The sequence below is a fragment of the Podarcis tiliguerta genome (assembly GCF_965153285.1).
Source record: "Podarcis tiliguerta genome assembly, chromosome: 1".
Classification (NCBI taxonomy): Eukaryota; Metazoa; Chordata; class Lepidosauria; order Squamata; family Lacertidae; genus Podarcis; species Podarcis tiliguerta.
In genome coordinates, this window is record NC_139534.1 from 14065253 (window position 1) to 14085429 (window position 20177).

Sequence of the window (20177 nt, forward strand, 5' to 3'; positions counted from 1 at the left end):
CACAGACGGGGAGCCACTGCAGAGAAGGCCCGTTCTCGTGTTGCCACCCTCCGGACCTCTTGAGGAGGAGGCACATGAAGGAGGGCCTCAGAAGATGATCTCGGGGTCCAGGGAGGTTCATATGGAAAGAGGCAGTCCTTGAGATATTGCGATCCTGAGCCATTTAAGGCTTTATAGGTCAAAACCAGCACTTTGAATTGGGCCCCGAAACTAATTGGTAGCCAGTGCAGTTGGACCAGGATCGGTGTAATATGCTCAAACCTCCGGTGAGCAACCTGGCTGCTGAACTGTCATCCTGTGGTTTCCAGGAACTGGTATTCAGGAACTGGAAATTGTCAGGCATTGAACCTGGGATCTCTTGCGTGAAACACACATATTCTGCCACTTAGCCGTACATACAGACATAGCTGTCAAGCGTCCCTTATTTGAAGGGACAGTCCCTTATTCCAGCGCCATGTCCCGCTGCTGTCCCTTATTGATGGATGTCCCTTAAATGTCGTCCCTTAAAGTTCAAAGGAAGCAGCTCCTCTCCCTCCCTCCCTGCCGGCCAGGGAAGAGGGAGGCTCCAACTGTGTTGCTTGGCTGTGTTGCTCACCCAGTAAGAAGTCTAAGAACGACTGGGGGGGTGGAGCTTGAATGCCTTGTGTGTGGCTAGTTAATGCAAGCTGAGGGGGTTTTTGAATGTTGGACGCCATTTTGTTGCACGTGCTGCTGCAAACTTTGCAGTGCAAAGCCAGGCCGGGGAGCCATCTTAAGTTGAGGCTGCATAGGCCTTGTGGTGCATGTGATTCAGATTCTATTCAGTTAAACCTCTGGTTGGTTAGACAGTGTTCTTGAAGCTACCAGCATGAGTTTGAGCAGACTGCAGGAGGAGAGGAAGACTGGAGTGCCTGGCGCAGGTGAGGCTGCAGGTCCCTTATTTTCAAGGCTGCTGGTCCCTTATTTTCAAGGCTGCTGGTCCCTTATTTTCAAATCTGTAAGTTGACAACTATGCTTATAGACAGGACTTAAAAACCCACAAACCTCTCTCTTCCTGCCCTACTTCATCATTTCACTCCAACTCGGCCATAGAAGACCCTCAGACAGCATGAACTCACATAGCCACAGTGACGTCATTTTCACAGTGCCATTTCAACACAACTGGCCGCAGGTCTTCTACTTTTACCCCTGAATAATTTCTCTTTTAATGGTAACCTAGAGGCCCATTCCTGACATGTTTCAGTGCACAGGACATATGCTTTATTCATTAGATGCTGTGTTTATTTGTACTGCCACCAGTTCATGTGCCACAAGTCTAACTACGAGCATATTTCACAGAATGTCTCTCCTGAGTCTTGTATGAAATTCAATGGGCTGATTCTTTTTGCAGCGTCTAGCCCCGCCGACAATATTGCTGCTGGTTGTAAATCTTTCTTGCGCTCCCTTTAAATTAAAAAACAAAAGATGCAGAGAGTTATGCCGCCTGCCGTTCACACTTACCACATTCATCCATTTCCAACCTTTCTGAAGCATCGCTGAAAACGTAAGCCTAAAAAAGAAAGAAAGAAATTTGACTGCAGCTTTGATAGAGAGAGCTTTGCTTCTCATCTAACAGGTTGCTGCAGCAAATAAATTTAGAAGTCATATAACCTTGGTGCTATTCCAGAGGGGCACGAGCAGCAATGTGCTGTGTGAGAAATAATACTTCAGATGTTTTTTTTAAAAAAACAGCAGCCAGGAAACACACAGAGAATATATAGCATCAGTCCCAGCGCTATTTTGCACAAGGCCTCATAAAACATGATTGTGTCATATTTCTTGCTCACAAAGAAGCTGAATCATTCAGGCCCAAATTCCACACAGTGCTAGCACACCAATAATAATAATAATTATTATTATTATTACTATTATTATTATTTATACCCCGCCCATCTGGCTGGGTTTCCCCAGCCACTCTTGCCAAAGTTGCTGGTATAAAAATGTGAATTATTTTTATCAGAATTATGTTTGAAATAATCTTTATTACGTTTCTAATCCTTATGCTTTCAAAAACATGCCTAAATAAAGAAACGAAGGCATCTTACTTAATTATCTAAGATACTGGGCAAATATAATCCCCACAAATTAAAAGTACAGTGGTGCCTCGCAAGACGAAATTAATTCGTTCTGAGAGTCTCTTCGTCTAGCGGTTTTTTCGTCTTGCGAAGCAACCCTATTAGCGGCTTAGCGGATTAGCGCTATTAGCGGTTTAGCGGCTATTAGCGGCTATTAGCAGCTTAAGGGATTAGCGGATTAGCTGCTAAAAGGCTATTAGCGGCTTAGCGGCTTAGAAAAAGGGGGTGGGGAGCGAAAAAAAATCTCAAGACTCGCAAGACATTTTCGTCTTGCGAGGCAAGCCCATAGGGAAATTCATCCTGCGAAGCACATCGAAAAACGGAAAACCCTTTCGTCTAGCGAGGCATTCGTCTTGCAGGGTACCACTGTACATGCTATCTATTTTTTGAGATCCACTGCACAACACCCACCACAAACTAGAGGGTGCTAGAGAGTTTTAAGAAGGCTAATAACTTGTGTAGAAGGTGGCATTGCAGCAATGGGCTCCGCCCTCCATAGGATGCATGCGGAGTAGAGGGCATGTATATAGAGAAAACTCTATTCACATATCTGGGAAGTGGCATGTTAGTCATGTTTAGTGTTTGAAAAGGGCTCCTTTCCTTCTCCAACATCCTCCTGGAAGTTAACTTGGTTCAGCAGCCAAAATCCAGTTCATAAGCTGCTTCCTGATGTCAGTTTCCTCTTACGCAAGCAGCGAGCAACATTACAAATGGACACTCGCAGGTTTGGGCTGCAGCAGCTTCTTTGATCAGTGAGCTTCACGGTGGTGCTGAATGAATGCAGTTGCTGTGCCTGACACCCACACGTTCCCCACTCACTTATTACTCTATCCATGCATGTAGACTCCTTGTGTGGAAGGAACATTCTTTTAAAAAGCTTAAGGCAGGACTGCAGAACCTGTGTGTCCTTCCAGATGTGGTTGGAGTCCTGTTCTCATCAGCCCTAGCCAGCCTGACCAGTAGTCAAGGACGATAGGGAGTCGAAGTTCAGCAATTTCTGGAGGGCATCGTATTGGATGCCCTGAATTAGAGTGTAGGATTGTGGAAACCCAAGTTCAGATTCTTACTCAGCCATGGAGATATGCAGATCACCTTGGACCCGTCAACTACCACCAGCCCCTGCCATCATGGCCAATGGTAAGGGATGCTGGAAGTTGTAGTCCAGCTGGCGCAGTGGGTTAAACCACAGAGCCTAGGACTTGCCGATCAGAAGGTCGGCAGTTCGAATCCCCGTGACGGGGTGAGCTCCCGTTGCTCGGTCCCTGCTCCTGCCCACCTAGCAGTTCGAAAGCACATCAAAGTGCAAGTAGATAAATAGGTACCGCTCCGGCGGGAAGGTAAACAGCGTTTCCATGCGCTGCTCTGGTTCGCCAGAAGCGGCTTAGTCGTGCTGGCCACATGACCCGGAAGCTGTACGCCGGCTCTCTTGGCCAATAAAGAGAGATGAGCGCCGCAACCCCAGAGTCGGTCACGACTGGACCTAATGGTCAGGGGTCCCTTTAGTTTACATTTGACGTGCCACAGGATTGCTATCCATCCTGTAGCCCAAAATTGACCTCTTCAGTAGTTCTCCTCAGGCAGGAGACACAATCTGCTACCTGATCTTTTTTTAAAAAAACAAAACACCTAGAGATTCAAAACATTTAACATGGGACTAGTGAGCTACAGCTCTGCTCCAAAGTAATCAAAATTACTTTGCAGAAATCCATAGGGTAGAGAACAGATTCAACTGCTTGCTGCTACTCTACCTGAGTTCAGTCTACCCTGTCCCAAGAGTGGCCCACGTCTTGAGTGAGGGACTTAGTAGCTCAAACTCTTAACTACCTTGAGTGAGGGACTTAATAATAATAATAATAATAATAGTTTTTATTTATACCCCGCCCTCCCCAGCCAAGGCTGGGCTCAGAGCGGCTTACAAGCAATAATAAAAACAAGTTGAATGAATGCAACTTAAAAACAAGATTAAAATACAACATTAAAATATTGAAACATTACAATATAAAAATGCAGCCACATCACAGGAGGAGAAAGGAAAAAGGAAAAAGAAAGAGGGGGAGGGAATCAAATTGGCTCCAAGCCAAAGGCCAGGCGGAACAACTCTGTCTTACAGGCCCTGTGGAAAGAAATCAGATCCTGCAGGGCCCTGGTCTCGTGAGGCAGAGCGTTCCACCAGGCCGGAGCCAGTGTTGAAAAGGCCCTGGCTCTGGTTGAAGCCAATCTAACTTCCTTAGGGCCCGGAACCACTAGGGTGTTGCTATTTATGGACCTTGAGGCTCTCCGTGGGGCATACCGGGGGAGGTGGTCCCGTAGGTACAAGGGTCCTAGGCCATGAAGGGCTTTAAAGGTCAAAACCAGCACCTTAAATCTGACCCTGTACTCCACCGGGAGCCAGTGCAGCTTGAAAAGCACTGGATGAATATGCTCCCATGGCAGAGACCCCGTGAGGAGCCTCGCTGCAGCATTCTGCACCCGCTGGAGTTTCTGGGACAGCTTCAAGGGCAGCCCCGCGTAGAGCGGATTACAGTAGTCAAGCCTGGAGGTGACCATCGCATGGATCACTGTGGCCAGGTTGGGGCAGGAAAGTAGCTTAGTAGCTCAAACTCTTAACTACCACACCAGCTCTCCAGTGAGGATGGCTTTGCTATACTAAGCAGTCTCCTGTGTGTAAACCAATCGTGTAAAGAAGTTATCAAGTTAAACAGAAGTTCTGAACAATAGTCATACAGGTCAGTAGTTAAAAGCAGGAGTAGTTCTGCTTCCTCTCTTCAAAGCCGTTCATGAACGAACATTGCAAAGTCAGACGAAAAGGCATGGTTTATGACTGCAACTATTCTGTTATTGCTACATCCTTTCTCCGCATTATTGTGGCAAATCCTGGGCTTGCTCATAACAAAAGCATGCCGAAATAGAAGAGAGGTGCAAGTCTCGATTGAATTCACAAGGAAACCACTGTGGAATATCAGTTGCATAGCATGGGCTGAAGTTTCCTGCAAGCCTAGTAAAGAGATTTTATAAATATTAACCTTCAAAATAGTAATGGCCCTATGGAGACATAACCATGGTTAAGTCTTATGTCTGAATGTCTAAGCCATGGTTGCCTACAAAGCAGACTCGCTTACTTTCAATAATAATACTCTTATGGGCTTTCAGTGTACCTGATCAACACCTGAACTTCCCACAGGAATGCTTTTTTGCTATGATCTGGAAGAGAGTGTGCGCAACAGAGGCAGATAGTGGTGGAAATATATGAAGATATATTTTGGGTTGTTGTGCCCATGTCCTGCTTGAGGACTTCTCAAAGGCTACTGTGAAAACTGGACCAGATGAGTTTGGGGGCTGATCTAGCAGGACTTTTCTCACGTTCCTATGACTTCTGCTCTGTTCTTGCTTTAAGTGTTCAGTTGTTTAATTTAATTTCATTGTAGACAGGTTGTACAATGGCAATAAAAGGTATTATTCTTGTTTATTCCTGAAACATACAGCGAAGATAAAACACATCCAAGCACACCCAGTGATAAATAGATCTTCTGAATTTTAAAACTCTTACTTAAATAGCCTTGTTAAATGGGCCAAGTTCCTCTGGGGAAATTAAATTAATGAATCTAAATTTGCCATGTCCGTTAACTTCTAAGGATTCTTGATAGAACAAGTGTTGACTACCACTCATAGGATGTGTCCAATGCTAGCCCTACTCAGAGTAAACCCATGGACAGTAGTGGACATAATGATCTTATACATACATCCTTTTATGTCCATTAATTTCAGCGAGTATGCTCTGAGTAAGGATAATGTTGGCTCAAGTGATTGGTGAGGCTGCAGATCTTAAGATGAGGGTCAATGGACCTCTTTGGCTTTTAAAAAAGGTGGTAATGAACTGAAATTCTTCTTTTGTGCTTGACTGAATTTTTCATAGGCTATAATAATTGCTTTACAAATACATGTCGACTGAACGTGCAGATCTTTCCTCTCTGTTAGGTAAACAGCACCTTGCAAAACGTGAAGGAAGAGGATGTGGAAGCCAGAATGCGATGAAACTGATAGTGTAGTAGCTTATTTCAGGACTGTGGTCGTTTGACTGTTATAGTTTAATCTGTTTTCTTTTTTTGGCAATAGAACTAACTGCAGCAACCAACGTTGAACTTATTATTGTTGTTTTTTTCGGAGGGCCTACCAAATGATAAGTGAACGAATGTCACAACCACCTTATAAGGCAGTCTTCAAATTCCTCTTCAAAGACAACAGCATGCTATTCAGTTTGCACATAGGCAGTAAATAACTCTTGGAAACAGTCCCGAGAAGAGTTAAAAAAACACACACAATAAAATAAAACCCATAGAATGGTAGGGCTTTTCTTGACAGGTGGGGTAGAGGATAGCATTGCTGGAGAATAACTGCACTTTTATAAAAACGTTAGATGCAGGAGTGCCAACTTGGCCACACAGTCGTGGGTGCCATGCGGCGTGCAGGGTCCTGGCACCAAAATTTGTGGGTGCTCGGGCACCCAGGTCCCCAGGGAGTTGGCACCTATGGTTAAATGTACATATTTACGTGGGAGTGGTAGAAGCAGGATGTGTTCAACCTCTTAAAGCGTTAGCCTTAAAGCATTCGCTTTATATCCAGCCAACAAAAAGTGGTGTGGGTTGAAATACTTGCCTCCTTCTTTGTCTTTTGCACTCTTTGCTGTTGCCCAGTCGCCTGGCCCCAGGTACGATGGCCACATAATAGGAGCACATAACACCATTTCTGAGAGATCTGCATTGGTTCCCAGTACGTTTCCGAGCACAATTCAAAGTGCTGGTGCTGACCTTTAAAGCCCAAACGGCCTCGGTCCTGTATACCTGAAGGAGCGTCTCCACCCCCGTCGTTCAACCCGGACACTGAGATCCAGCACCGAGGGCCTTCTGGTGGTTCCCTCATTGTGAGAAGTGAGGTTACAGGGAACCAGTCAGAGGGCCTTCTCGGTAGTGGCGCCCTCCCTGTGGAACGCCCTCCCTTCAGATGTGAAGGAAATAAGCAGCTATCTTCTCTTTAAAAGACATGTGAAGGCAGCCCTGTTTAGGGAAGTTTTTAATATGTAACGCTGTATTGTTTTTAACACTTGATTGGGAGCCACCCAGAGTGGCTGGGGAAACTCAGCCAGATGGGCGGGCTATAAATAATAAATAATAAATTATTATTATTATATTGTAGCTGTGTGAGCATTAAAGCTGCCTATGCCAAGGGCCTTCTCAGTGGCTGCTCCCAGACTTTGGAGCTCCTTCCCTAGAGAAGTTAGACTGGCTCTCCCCCCTTATTGTCCTTCCATCGGCAGGTGAAGACCTCTTCTTATTGCAGCAGGCTTTTGGGAACTGAGTACTTTTATTGAAATGGCTGGTGCTGTGCTGTTTTTATTGTAATCGCCCGTATGTTTTTAACAGTACTTTCACATTTCTATAATTTTTTATTCTGTGTTTATTTGGTCTTCAGTTATTGTTTCCACCCCTGTTTTTAGCTGTTCCTGTTTTATCTGTAAGCCTCCTTGAGTACCTGTCAGGGAGAAAAGGGGGGGAATGAATGAATGAATAAATAAATAAACAAACAAACAAACGACTAGTAGGATCATAAGGGATGTGGGTGGTGCTGTGGATTAAACCACAGAGCCTAGGACTTGCCAATCAGAAGGTCAGTGATTCGAATCCCCATAATGGGATGAGCTCCCGTTGCTTGTTCCCTGCTCCTGCCAACGTAGCAGTTCAAAAGCATGTCAAAGTGCAAGTAGATAAATAGGCACCGCTCCAGCGGGAAGGCAAGCGGCGTTTCCGTGCACTGCTCTGGTTTTGCCAGAAGCGGCTTAGTCATGCTGGCCACATGACCCGGAAGCTGTACGCCGGCTCCCTCGGCCAATAAAGCGAGATGAGCGCCGCTACCCCAGAGTCGGCCACGACTGGACCTAACGGTCAGGGGTCCCTTTACCTTTACTTTTACTAGGATCATAGAATTGTAGAGTTGGAAGGGACCCTGAGGATCATCAAGTCCAACCCCCTGCAAGCATAATGATACAACGCTGGTTTCTGAGCATCCCATGCAGCTTTCAAAGGGAACAGTTGGTTCTTAGCTGCTCAGTCCTCTTCAGATTGCTTGAAATGTGATGAGTGAGCTTTTTGGATGCCTTTGCAATCATTCAACTTGAGCTGGGCCATAGCTGTCAACTTACAGATTTGAAAATAAGAGACCAGCAGCCTTGAAAATAAGGGACCAGCAGCCAAAATAAGGGACCTGCAGCCTCACCTGTTCCAGGCTCTCCAGTCTTCCTCTCCTCCTGCAGTCTGGTCAAACTCATGCCGGTAGTTTCGAGAACACTGTCCAACCAACTTTGTAACCAGAGATTCAACTGAATAGAATCTGAATCACATGCACCACAAGGCCTATGCAGCCTCAACTTAAGATGGCTCCCCGGCCTGGCTTTGCACTGCAAAGTTTGCAGCAGCACGTGCAACAAAATGGCGTCCAGCATTCAAAAAACCCCTCAGCTTGCATTAACTAGCCACACACAAGGCATTCAAGCTCCACCCCCCAGTCGTTCTTAGACTTCTTATTGGGTGAGCAATACAGCCAAGCAACACAGTTGGAGCCTCTCTCCTCCCTGGCCGGCAGGGAGAGAGGGAGAGGAGCTGCTTCCTTTGAAATTTAAGAGACATAATTTAAGGGACATCCATCAATAAGGGACAGCAGCGGGACATGGCGCTGGAATAAGGGACTGTCCCTTCAAATAAGGGACACTTGACAGCTATGAGTTGGGCCGTTCTTTCCTTCTGTTTTCCCACCACCACACACATACAAACATGCTCATCTCCAGGAGGAGGCGCTTATATTAGGGATGGCAGAACCAATCTAACTTGTTCGTCTTTTCTGTTGAGCTCTTCCTAGTTGAATTCTCTATAGAGGATCCCCTGAGGGCAAATTAGCTTTGCTATCGACCCTGTCGATGTTAAAAATGAAGCTGCAAAGTCTGGAGCGCAATCCTGCATCGTTCTGCGCCCCAAGTTGCATGTGTGCAATGGAATTATTACCAGTTTTGTTTCAGATGGTCTGAAAGATGTTTCTCTTTTCATTTGCAGGGGCACGTGTCAATGCCAAGGACAACATGTGGCTGACCCCTCTGCACCGAGCAGTTGCTTCAAGGAGCGAAGTGAGTGATATATATATAAACCACTGAGCCTCTTGGGCTTGCCGATCAGAAGGTCGGCGGTTCGAATCCCCGCAACAGGGTGAGCTCCTGTTGCTCTGTCCCAGGTCCTGCCATCATAGCAGTTTGAAAGCACACCAGCACAAGTAGATAAATAGGTACCGCTGTGGCAGGAAGGTAAATGCCATTTTCATGCACTCTGGTTTCTGTCACGGTGTTCCATTGCACCAGAAGTGGCTTAGTCATGCTGGCCACATGACCCGGAAAACTGTCTGTGGACAAACGCCGGCTCCCTTGGCCTGAAAGCGAGATGAGCGCTGCAACCCCATAGTCGCCTTTGACTGGACTTAACCGTCCAGGCTTCCTTTACCTTTATATATCCAAGATATTGTGAAGTGTCGGTTTCATGTATTTTGTTGACAAAGTAAACCAAACAAATAATTTATGGACAGTATTGACCCCCCCCCCCCCATCATCTGTGTTCTAGAAAAGAGTTGTGGGCTGAAGCACAGTTTTTTAAAAAAATCTATCAATTAATAACGCTACAGACTTGCGGTACTTGAAAAAGGAGTAGACATAGATATTTGAAAAATATTAAGTGGTTTAGAAATGCTTTTAAATAAAAATAACTATATAAATGTATTTTATTTATTAAATCACCATGAAACTAGAAGCATCCTAAGGCTCAGAATGATAGACTGAGGGGAAGAGGAGGGAGGAACATGGACCCTCTGCCCAATCTGTGGCCATATGGCTTGGCAATTGTGATCATGTTTCTCTTTGCTAAGTTGCTGGTATTGGCCAGGCCAAACACAAACCACCACTCAGGTATTGTGGCTTGCTAATGGCTTGATGAATCTCCAATTTTGCTGTGTGCCTTAGACTGCAAAGAAAGAAAGAAAGAAAGAAAGAAAGAAAGAAAGAAAGAAAGAAAGAAAGATTGCTTGCAAGCAAGCCACAATCTGTGGGTAGTTAGCTGTCTTCTGCTTAGTGGTGTGCTGGTTATGCAAGTCTCATGCACTCAACTTTTAAAATATAATTAGAAACATGGCAGGTGTTCACCAAGGTCAAACTGTTAATTGCATTGCATACTTTGACCTCTGGTCACTCCTGTCTGTGACCAACTTGGGCCAAAACAAAAACAATCTGTGGCTTTCACGAATGAGATGCAAAAAACGGATCTCTTGTCAACCAATCAGAGGCAGCTTTGTCAATCCCAGCAGCCTTGTCAACCAATCAGAGGCAGCTTTCTCAATCCCAGCAGCAGGTATAAAACAGCATGGCCTGGCCTGCGCTCAGGCCATTGGCTCCATGGAACCCTTTTTAGTAAGCCTTAACATGGGTAACTGAATTTGCTTCTCAGGATTGATGAGTGAGGTCTTGGTGTATGAGTGCTGCTCCTAATTGTACTAGAAAAGCAATTAATTCGACTTGCCTTGGAACGTAAGTATAGCAGGCACTTCTTATGAAAGATCAAGATTCAGGGTAGCTATGGTAAGCAAAGATGTCCAAATGTGTAGGAGAAGAGAATAAAAACCAATGGCAAGTTGGTGCTTAGCAAAGTTGATTAAAGCTGTGAATATGTTTGTGAGGAAAGCTGTGCAGCTGTAATGGACTACTAAGTATAGTTTAAATCAGGGGTGGGAAACCTTTGTTCTTCCACATTTTGTTGGACATTACTCCGTTTTGGAGGTCATAGTGCTCTCTTGTCCAGGGATCAAGGTCCCAGACAACTGATCTAAACAAACCAGAATGTCCCAGACCTCAGCTGGTTCAGTAAGCAGAAGCGGGGGTATATTTGCCTGCTTCCACCTGGTTGGTTAATTAATTAGCTGTAATCAAGGCCTTAGGCTACGAGGCTATTGCTAAAATTTCAGCTGGAACATTTAAGAAAGATCTACCTTTGCGACGCTCGCTGGTCACCCATTACTTACCTCGTATTATCTTTTTCCTGTCCACTGCCACTAAGGCGCACACAGTCAAAAGCTGTAGGAAGGAAAAGTGTAGGTTTTGCTGAAAGCAAATTTTATTTTTAACTGAAGCAGAAATAGTTAGCCACTGCCTTCCAACATCCCGGCAGAGGACCTTCGTTAATGTGACACTTGATTTGTAGCGTAGCAGGAAGCAGAACACGGAAGATAATAAGACGCTGGAATAACCTTGACAGAAATGGGACATTCCCTAGAGATTTGCTGGCTTAGGCTGCAGCCCTGTGCCCAGTTAGGTTGGAGGCACACAGCAGTTTTCCAGACAGAGGGTATGATATAGCTGTTCTCCTACATACACATTTCATTTGTCCAGAGTTGTCTGTCGTCAGGCTGGTTTTAGAAGCACTGAGAAATCTTGCACAGCCTGTTTGAGAAGGGTGACATTGGGCTGAGTGTGCACATCCTAAATCAGGTCACCTTCAACTCCGGGGAACCCCACCCCACCCCGATCCCCATTGTGATCTGGCTCCAGCCTTAGACTGCTTTAAATGCCATTGATGTCTATGGGAGTTAAGTGGTCTAGCTGCATGCAAGACTACTGCCATCAGCATTGCTAGCTTTCAGGGAACAATGAGTGCCGCATGCTTTTAACTAGTCTGTTTTTATTACTCTGTATTCTATAACTGATATTTTTTAATGGTGTAAGCCACCTTAAATCCCAGCTTGGAAGAAAGGCAGGATATAAATACAGCAATACCTCTGGTTATGGACGGGATCTGTTCTGAAGGCCTAGCTGTATCCCGAAAAGTCCGTAAACAGAAGTGCCTTTCTGCGCGATAGAACACTTCTGTACGCACGCAGTGCACAGATTGCTTCTGCGCATTTGCGCTGCGTGCAGATTTCTTGTGTACATGTGCACTGCATGCAGATTGTTTGTGCGCATGCGCGCGCAGCAAAACCCAGAAGTATACACTTCCAGGTTTGCCGTGTTCGCAACCTGAAGATTACGTACCCAGAGGGATACGTAACCCAAGGTACCACTGTATATTAAATTATTATTTATGTGAACCTACCTTATTTGTACTTCCTGAACCACGCATGAACCAAAATTATGCTCTCCTTGTAAATTTTTCCTTTCTCTAAATTTTGCAAAATGTGTAAACGTGTACAAAAAAAGCATATATTAGGGGAAGTGTGCACAAAATGTTTATGTTAGTGAAAACAGTATACATAAATGTGTTACTTTAGGAGAAAACGACCTTAAAAAGGGATATCTTAGGAGCAATACATATACAAATGTGAACTTTTTTTAAAAAAAATGTTCACAAGTGGAAATGGAGGAAGCCGGATTTAAGACTGAGAAAAACGAGAGGCTGAGAGAAACCAAACTGGACAAGATTTGTCCATTCCTAAGAAAAACACAAAACAACCAAGCAGGTCGGAATTTTCAATGATTCCATCCTCTCATTCTAAGCTGTCGTTTTTGTGTTTGCGTTTTCACCATCCAAACACTGAGTCGAGGCAATGCGTGCCGGTGAATTGGCTGCTGAGTGTGTCTTCTTTTGAAAAAGTTGCAAGCTGGCTTTTCTCCAGAGATGGATGGAATTGCTTCAGCAACCATTGGCGCGCTTGCCAAGCCTGGGGGCACAAATCGTTGGAGCTCATTTCTGAAGTCGAGGACTGTCGGGTCACTCCTGGAGCTTCCCAGCTGCTGGCTTCTGACAAAAGTCCAGTGAAAGAAATCTCTAATGGAATACAAATGCTTGGAAAGAAATGAAAGTTGGGGGGGGGGGGGTCTGCACACAATAATAGCAAAGGTTAAACATCCAGCTATAAAAAGCAAAGAGGTACAGCTGTTATCTTTATGACCCAGAATTGCAACCTACTGGGTTTGTTTCATATGTCAGAGCTGACAATTTCAATTTAATATGACAGTCTGGCTGACAAGATAGATTTGTAAACCCTTTAATATATATCGATTCTGAAGTGTAACCCTCCCCCTTTGCTGTGAAACACTAAAATAGTGATGTGGAATTGTGTGACATAGGTGACAACTCCCTGGGGCCCTGGACGCCCGAACACCCACAAAATTCCCCATGAAGGGGCAGGGCACCCACAAATTTCAGTGCCAGTGCTATGCATGCTGCACGGTACCCACGGCCCTGGGCACCCATGGTTGCGGGGCTAAGTTGGCACTCCTGTTGTGTGCACGCTTTAGGGGGATTGTTTTTCTGGCATAACCTTCTTCCTTTGAGTACATGCATTCATGTGCACTTATCAGTCTCCTTGTGGGAGACAGTTGGGCGTGCTGTTCTCCCGGTCTATGAGGTCGCACAGCTCCCCAGGCCTGTCCCACCAAACATCCATCAATATTAAGGTGCTTGATGTGTGGCGGCGGCACACGACTAGAGGCTGTGTACAGATACCGTATTTTTCGCTCTATAAGACGCACTTTTCCCCCTTCAAAAATTAAGGGGAAAGATCTGTGCGTCTTATGGAGCGAATGCAGGCTCCTTGGCTTCAGCGATAGCAACGCAAAGCCTCCGAAGCACAGAGGGAGCGCTCCCCCCGCGCTCTGGAGGCTTCGCATTGCTTTCATTGAAGCCTGGAGAGCGAGAGGCGTCGGTGTGGAAATAAGATTTTTTTTCTTGATTCCCCCCTCTAAAAACTAGGTGCGCCCTATGGTCTGGTGTGCCTTATGGAGTGAAAAATACAGTATTCAACCAAGAAATCTGAGCAAAATGTGTTGGATTTTATGTGCACCAAAAACAGGGATAGCTGGATGACTTGGAGGCAGGGCAAGCACAATCTTTTCCTCTCATTTTCCACACCACATCGCACTCAGCACCAAACCTATAAGAAGGGGCTCCATTTCTCCTGCCGCTTCACTGAAGGGGCGCTGATCAGAGAGGGGAAGAATTTTTTTCCCCCTGTTCTCCCACTCCTATGGTCCGGTGCGTCCTATAGAGCGAAAAATATGGTAACTCAAAATTCAGCTAGGTCCTTTTTCTCAGTTCGGATCGAAGCTGGGTGGTGTTGGAAGGGGGGACCCCACACATCAAAATGCAACATTTGATGAGAAATGACAGGATAGATACAGAATAGATATGGATTGTGGCTCACATTGTGTGGCTTCCCTTTTTTTTTTTTAAATAAGATTTTTATTGGGCATTTTATACTTATAACAAGAAAGACAATAAAAAATAAACAAACAAACAAAAGCAATACATAAATTCAACAAACAATACATCCACAATAGAAACTGAAATAAAAACAATACAACAATACAACATAAAAAAAGAAACAAAAGTAAGAACACACATCCAAATTTTATATCCACATCTTTCATTAGCTTATGTCCTCAACTTCCTCGCACCTCCCTTTTTTGTATTCTAGTTCAAATTATCTAATTCAACAAATCCTTTCCCTCTTCTTCAATTTAATCTTTAATTTATCATAATACAATTTAATTTTCAATTTCCCAATTTGACGCATTAACACTTAATGTTCATATCATTCTTAATAACCCTTCTGCTAAAACCGTGTAACTTCATTTCAATATACTTCTAACATTCATTAATTTTACAGTATTTTTGTAAATATACTTTAAATTTTTTCCAATCTTCTTCCACATTGTGTGGCTTCCCAGCGCATTGGATGCAAAGTGAATGGGTTGTGTGCACAGCCGATATCTCGAATACCAAAGGGTTTTTTGTTTTTGTTTTATAGCGGTGGAATGATGTGGCCACAGTGCAGGAGATTCGCACGTCTGATCTGCATTTATAATAAACGCTTGCTTGTAAGAATTTAACTGTGCTGCCTTTGTAGGAAGCAGTGCAAGTATTGATTAAACATTCGGCTGATGTGAATGCCCGGGACAAGAACTGGCAGACACCCCTGCATGTAGCAGCTGCGAATAAAGCCGTGAAGTGTGCCGAAGTGATCATTCCGCTTCTGAGCGGCGTCAACGTCTCCGACAGAGGGGGTCGGACCGCGTTACACCATGCAGCTCTGAATGGCCATGTCGAAGTGAGTGGGCTTAATAGCGTGGGCTGCTATAGCTCAGGACCTTTTCATGTCAGTGCGTGGGAAGGCAAGCATTCTTCTTAGTTGCTATTCATGGTGTTAGCCCCAAGTTGAGTGCCAGCATTATTTTATCACTCTCCATGTAATGGATCAGGGGATAACTTGGTTGCAGGGGATAATAATAATAATAATAATAATAATAATAATAATAATACATCTGCTCTCTTTGGTCATAATTGGCCAATGACAAATTGTGATGAGCTTGATGTGGAAGTTATAGAAACTCTCAATGGAATCTCAAAAGTTTCCTCTAGAATGAAGAGGGGAAAGAACCGCTACTTTTCCCGCCCCAACCTGGCCACAGTGATCCATGCGACGGTCACCTCCAGGCTTGACTACTGTAATTCGCTCTACGTGGGGCTGCCCTTGAAGCTGTCCCAGAAACTACAGTGGGTGCAGAATGCTGCAGCGAGGCTCCTCACGGGGTCTCTGCTATGGGAGCATATTCATCCAGTGCTTTTCCAGCTGCGCTGGCTCCCGGTGGAGTACAGGGTCAGATTTAAGGTGCTGGTTTTGACCTTTAAAGCCCTTCACAGCCTAGGAGCCTTGTACCTACGGGACCGCCTCTCCCGGTATGCCCCACAGAGGACCTTAAGGTCCACATATAACAACACCCTAGAGGTCCCGGGGCCTTAAGGAAGTTAGATTGGCTTCAACCAGAGCCAGGGCCTTTTCAACACTGGCTCCGGCCTGGTGGAATGCTCTGTCTCATGAGATCAGGGCCCTGCGGGATCTGATTTCTTTTGTAAGACAGAGTTGTTCCACCTGGCCTTTGGCTTAGAATCAGTTTGATTCCCTTCCGTTCTTTCTTTTTCCTTTCTCCTCCTGTGAAGAGGCTGCATCCTAATGTTTTAATGTTGTATTTTAATCTTTTTAAAATTGTATTTTAATCAACTTGTTTTTATTATTGCTTGTTAGCCGCCCTGAGCCTGGTCTTGGCTAGGGAGAGCAGGGTATAAATAAAATTTTATTACTATTATTGCTTAACTGTAGAGGTTTGGCTTATTTACAGGAAAAGCTTTAGTCAAAAGATAACCGGCACAGTTGAGCTGCACTTTTCCAGAAGTTTTTAAAGCCTCACCTAAGACTGATTGGAGGCTCTAAAATTTTGCTTATAAGAACTGATTGAATACTATATTATAAGAATTGATATTATGTTTCACAGCTATTTTTCATCAGAGCATTACATCACAAGCACCTCTATGACATAGCAGTCTTCATTAAATGGATTCCTGTGCTGTCCACAACAACTGATAATCGCTTCTTCCTTTTTTTGACGTTCCTTTGTTTGCTTGCTTCAGATGGTGAACTTGCTTTTGGCTAAAGCGGCAAACATCAATGCCTTTGACAAAAAGGACCGGAGAGCTTTGCACTGGGCTGCGTACATGGGTAAGAGCTTCTTTTTAACTCTTAGACAAAAATGGCAATAACAGGAGAGGCAATGAGATTCTTTTAAACCCATTTAGAAATATGCAGATTGAAAGTTGCAAGCTCTTGAGAATTTGCACCATCGATATACTAGCCAAAACAGCTGGAAAACGTGGATTGCATTCCTTTAGAAAAAATCCTTAGCATGAAAAGAAAGATGGTAATGGACACTACTGAGCAGCTGTCAGTTGAGCCTTCATGCAAGTTGTGCTTAAAAAAAAATCCCAACTCTTCTTTCTTGAACTTAATTAGCACATTTCTCGCGCTTTTCATTGTTTATGTCTTACTGCAGTTCATGTTACGGACGTGATGATTTTTCTAAGGCCATCTTCTGACTTGGGTAGTTTCATAGTGACCCCAGTCTGATTCTTCAGTTTTTAGCCATTGAACTACAGTGGCACCTCGCAAGACGAATGCCTCGGAAGACGAAAAACTCGCAAGACGAAAGAGTTTTTCGTTTTCTGAGTTGCTTCGCAAGACGGATTTCCCTATGGGCTTGCTTCGCAAGACAAAACGTCTTGCGCCTTTTTTTTTTTAAACCGCTAATGCATTCCTATGGGAAACCGTCAATACGCAGTGGTGCTTCGCAAGATGAAAAAACTCGTAGAACCAAAAAACTCGCAGAACGAATTAATTTCGTCTTGCGAGGCACCACTGTATTTGAATGGGGAAGTAGGTTTAGGGATGGATCACTCATAGACATTCATTACATGTTGACTGTAGCCTCATGTGCGGACTTGTATGAGTCCTCGTAGATTAATCCACACAAATTGAATTTTCGTATTATTTCATGCCAGCTCAAGCACAAAGGTATTGAAACAATATCTTTCAATTGAGACAGTTAACACATTTGGCTGAGGACTGTCAAGACAGAGCAACCAGGTTACGATAGATTGAAGAATGGTGTGAGAGCTGCCCTGTACTTATGTGAATGTTAGCAAGTTGAGTGTGTAAAGTTAATAATTAAAGCAGGGGTCAGCAAACTTTATCAGGAGGGGGCTGGTCCACTGTCCCTAAGACCCTGTGGGGGCCAGACCCACCCCCTCCTGAAAGCATCCCCCAAAAGGACCCCCCTCCCAAAAGGACCCCCCTGCCGCCACTCACGCTGCAGCTGCCAATGCCACCTCGTCTTTGGCAGCGTCATAGTCGTCCTCTGCCTTGGCCAGGGGTCCGTGGGATGCACAGCCCATGTTGCTGGCCTGGGCAGCGGAGGCAAGCCTCCCCGCTGCCGCCGCTTCCTCCCGCTCGGCTCTTGGCCATACGCAGCCACCTCAGCGGGAAAGAAGGGGCGTCGCCTAGAGGCGTCTGCGGCTTTGGATTGGCTGCAGAAGCTCCTGCAGCCAATCCAAAGCCGCGCCAGCATCGCAGAAGTCAGTCCTCGCGTGGCGAGGCTGCCGCACTGGTTTAGCCCAGGGACTGACTGAGCGGACGTCAGGGTCCGCAAGGTTTGCGGGCCGGATTAACGAGCCCAGTAGGCCACATCCGGCCCACAGACCTTAGTTTGCCGACCCCTGAATTTTTTTATATATTTTTTTTATAATATTTTATTGGATTTTACAATAAGTATAAAACAACAGAAAATAGAACACAACACAAGAAATAAGAAAATACAACAACATACAAACACAAAACAGCAAAAAAGTGAAAAAGAAAAAGAAAAAGAAAAAATACAAAAAAAAAATATCTCCTTGTATTCTTTGCATTAACTTGTTTCTCCGACCTCCCCAGACCTCCCTTCTCTGTATTCCAGATCATATATTCTGTCAGCAAATTCCTTCCCTCTGTCATACTTTGATTTTATCATAATCTTGATATCTTAATATAATTACATTTCCTTGTATCTTAAAAATATTAAATCTTTTTAATCTTTACACTTTTTTACTAATAACCTTTTACATTCAATCTGGTGTCATCAAACATTCATTATCTTGTAGTGTTTCTGTAGATAATCTTTGAACTTCCTCCAATCTTCCTTCACCGTCGCTTCTCCCTGGTCTCTGATTCTGCCAGTCATTTCTGCCAATTCCATATAGTCGATAACTTTCATCTGCCATTCTTCCAGCGTGGGTAGTTCCTGTGTCTTCCAATATTGTGCGATGAGTATTCTTGCTGCTGTTGTAGCATACATGCCGACCCCTGAATTAAAGGAACATGTTGGTTCTACCAGTGCTCGGCTTGGGGCTCGGTCAGAAATCACAGGTTGTACAAATGCAAGTCACTTACGTCTCTGTATAATCTGGGTAGGTACAGAGTTCGCCCATAATGTGTACTTGTATGATGTCATCATGTAAAAGTTACCTTTTGCATTTCATCGCCTCTGCTCTAGTCTATTGGTTGCTGCTTGGATCTTAACATGGTGATGTCATATCACACATATCTATAACTATATATTATGGACACAATGGACACAGAAGAGGTGGAACTTGTCCATGGATGGCCTTTTCTTTTTGGTGAAATGTTTGTATTTATTGTTTGGTTCAGTTCTGCCTTCACTCATTGGCAGACCCAGGTAGGTAGTCGTGTTGGTTTGACGCAGTCGAAATAAATTTAAAAATGCATGCACACGAAAGCTTATACCCGGAACGAACTTAGTTGGTCTCTAAGGTGCTACTGGACATTTTTTTAATCCATTGGCAGACCTTCGGAGATGGTTTAATAATTCGGTCTTGCTAGTTGATCAGTGCAGCAGCCATACTAAAAAGCACTTGCACTCATTGTTTGGACCAGCTAAGCTCAGTGTATGTGGACAGCAGGGACAACATTCGCTGCTTAAGGACTTGTCGTGAGCCTACCTGGCTCCTCACTGGCACAGAGCAATCTTCACAGTAGGAATGATCATTTGTCCGTTATTGCTGGGCTGTTTCAGAGAAAATGTGCCCATGTCTCCCAGGGAGACTTCCACTTTCTGTGGTAGTTTATTTCTGGGCTCAGCGGGTACCAAGCCAGCAACTAGGTGGATGTCAAAGATATGCTAGTGTACAGAAACACTGGAGGGGAAATGCACCATTAATTCAAAATCATTGCCATCCTTTGAACGCTTCTAATTTTAGAATGCTAGGGAACTCAGTCAGGAACCAACCTTTAAGGGTTAGCTGTAATTAACAAGAGCATCGTTGATAAATAAAACAAGAAACAAAACGAAAACCCTCTATATCTGTGCACTGTGGAATTATCAGAACAAAAGCGAGTCATTAGTAATCCTTTTTCTAAAATCTTTACTTTTCCAGCTGTGCATTCAGCAGTTTTACTGTTAAGGCCATATGTTACCAGTCTTGCCGTTATTAGAAAAATAATCCAAGTATTTTGCTAGGAATATTTGGTAACAGCGAGGGTGTTTTGATTGAGGTTTGAAGCTTTTAGGGACCCTTTCGTGAATAGACTTTCTGCATGCGAAAAGAAAAGCCTCATTATTGGGATAGTTCTGTGTTGTGTATGTGACTTGAGGAGAGACTGAAACCAGAAAGACACAGTTAATGA

At 44.4% G+C, this 20177-nt stretch overlaps 1 protein-coding gene across 14 annotated transcripts in view; it reads left to right on the forward strand.

Moving 5' to 3' along the window:
* ANKRD44 (ankyrin repeat domain 44) overlaps positions 1-20177 on the forward strand; it is a 158686-nt gene that overhangs the window by 73970 nt on the left and 64539 nt on the right. For all 14 annotated transcript variants that reach the window (XM_083406986.1, XM_083406979.1, XM_083406984.1 and 11 more), the window contains exons 4-6: positions 9191-9261; positions 15015-15215; positions 16574-16661. In XM_083406986.1, coding sequence (XP_083263112.1) covers positions 9191-9261; positions 15015-15215; positions 16574-16661 — 360 coding nt within the window. The remainder of the gene's footprint in view (positions 1-9190; positions 9262-15014; positions 15216-16573; positions 16662-20177) is intronic.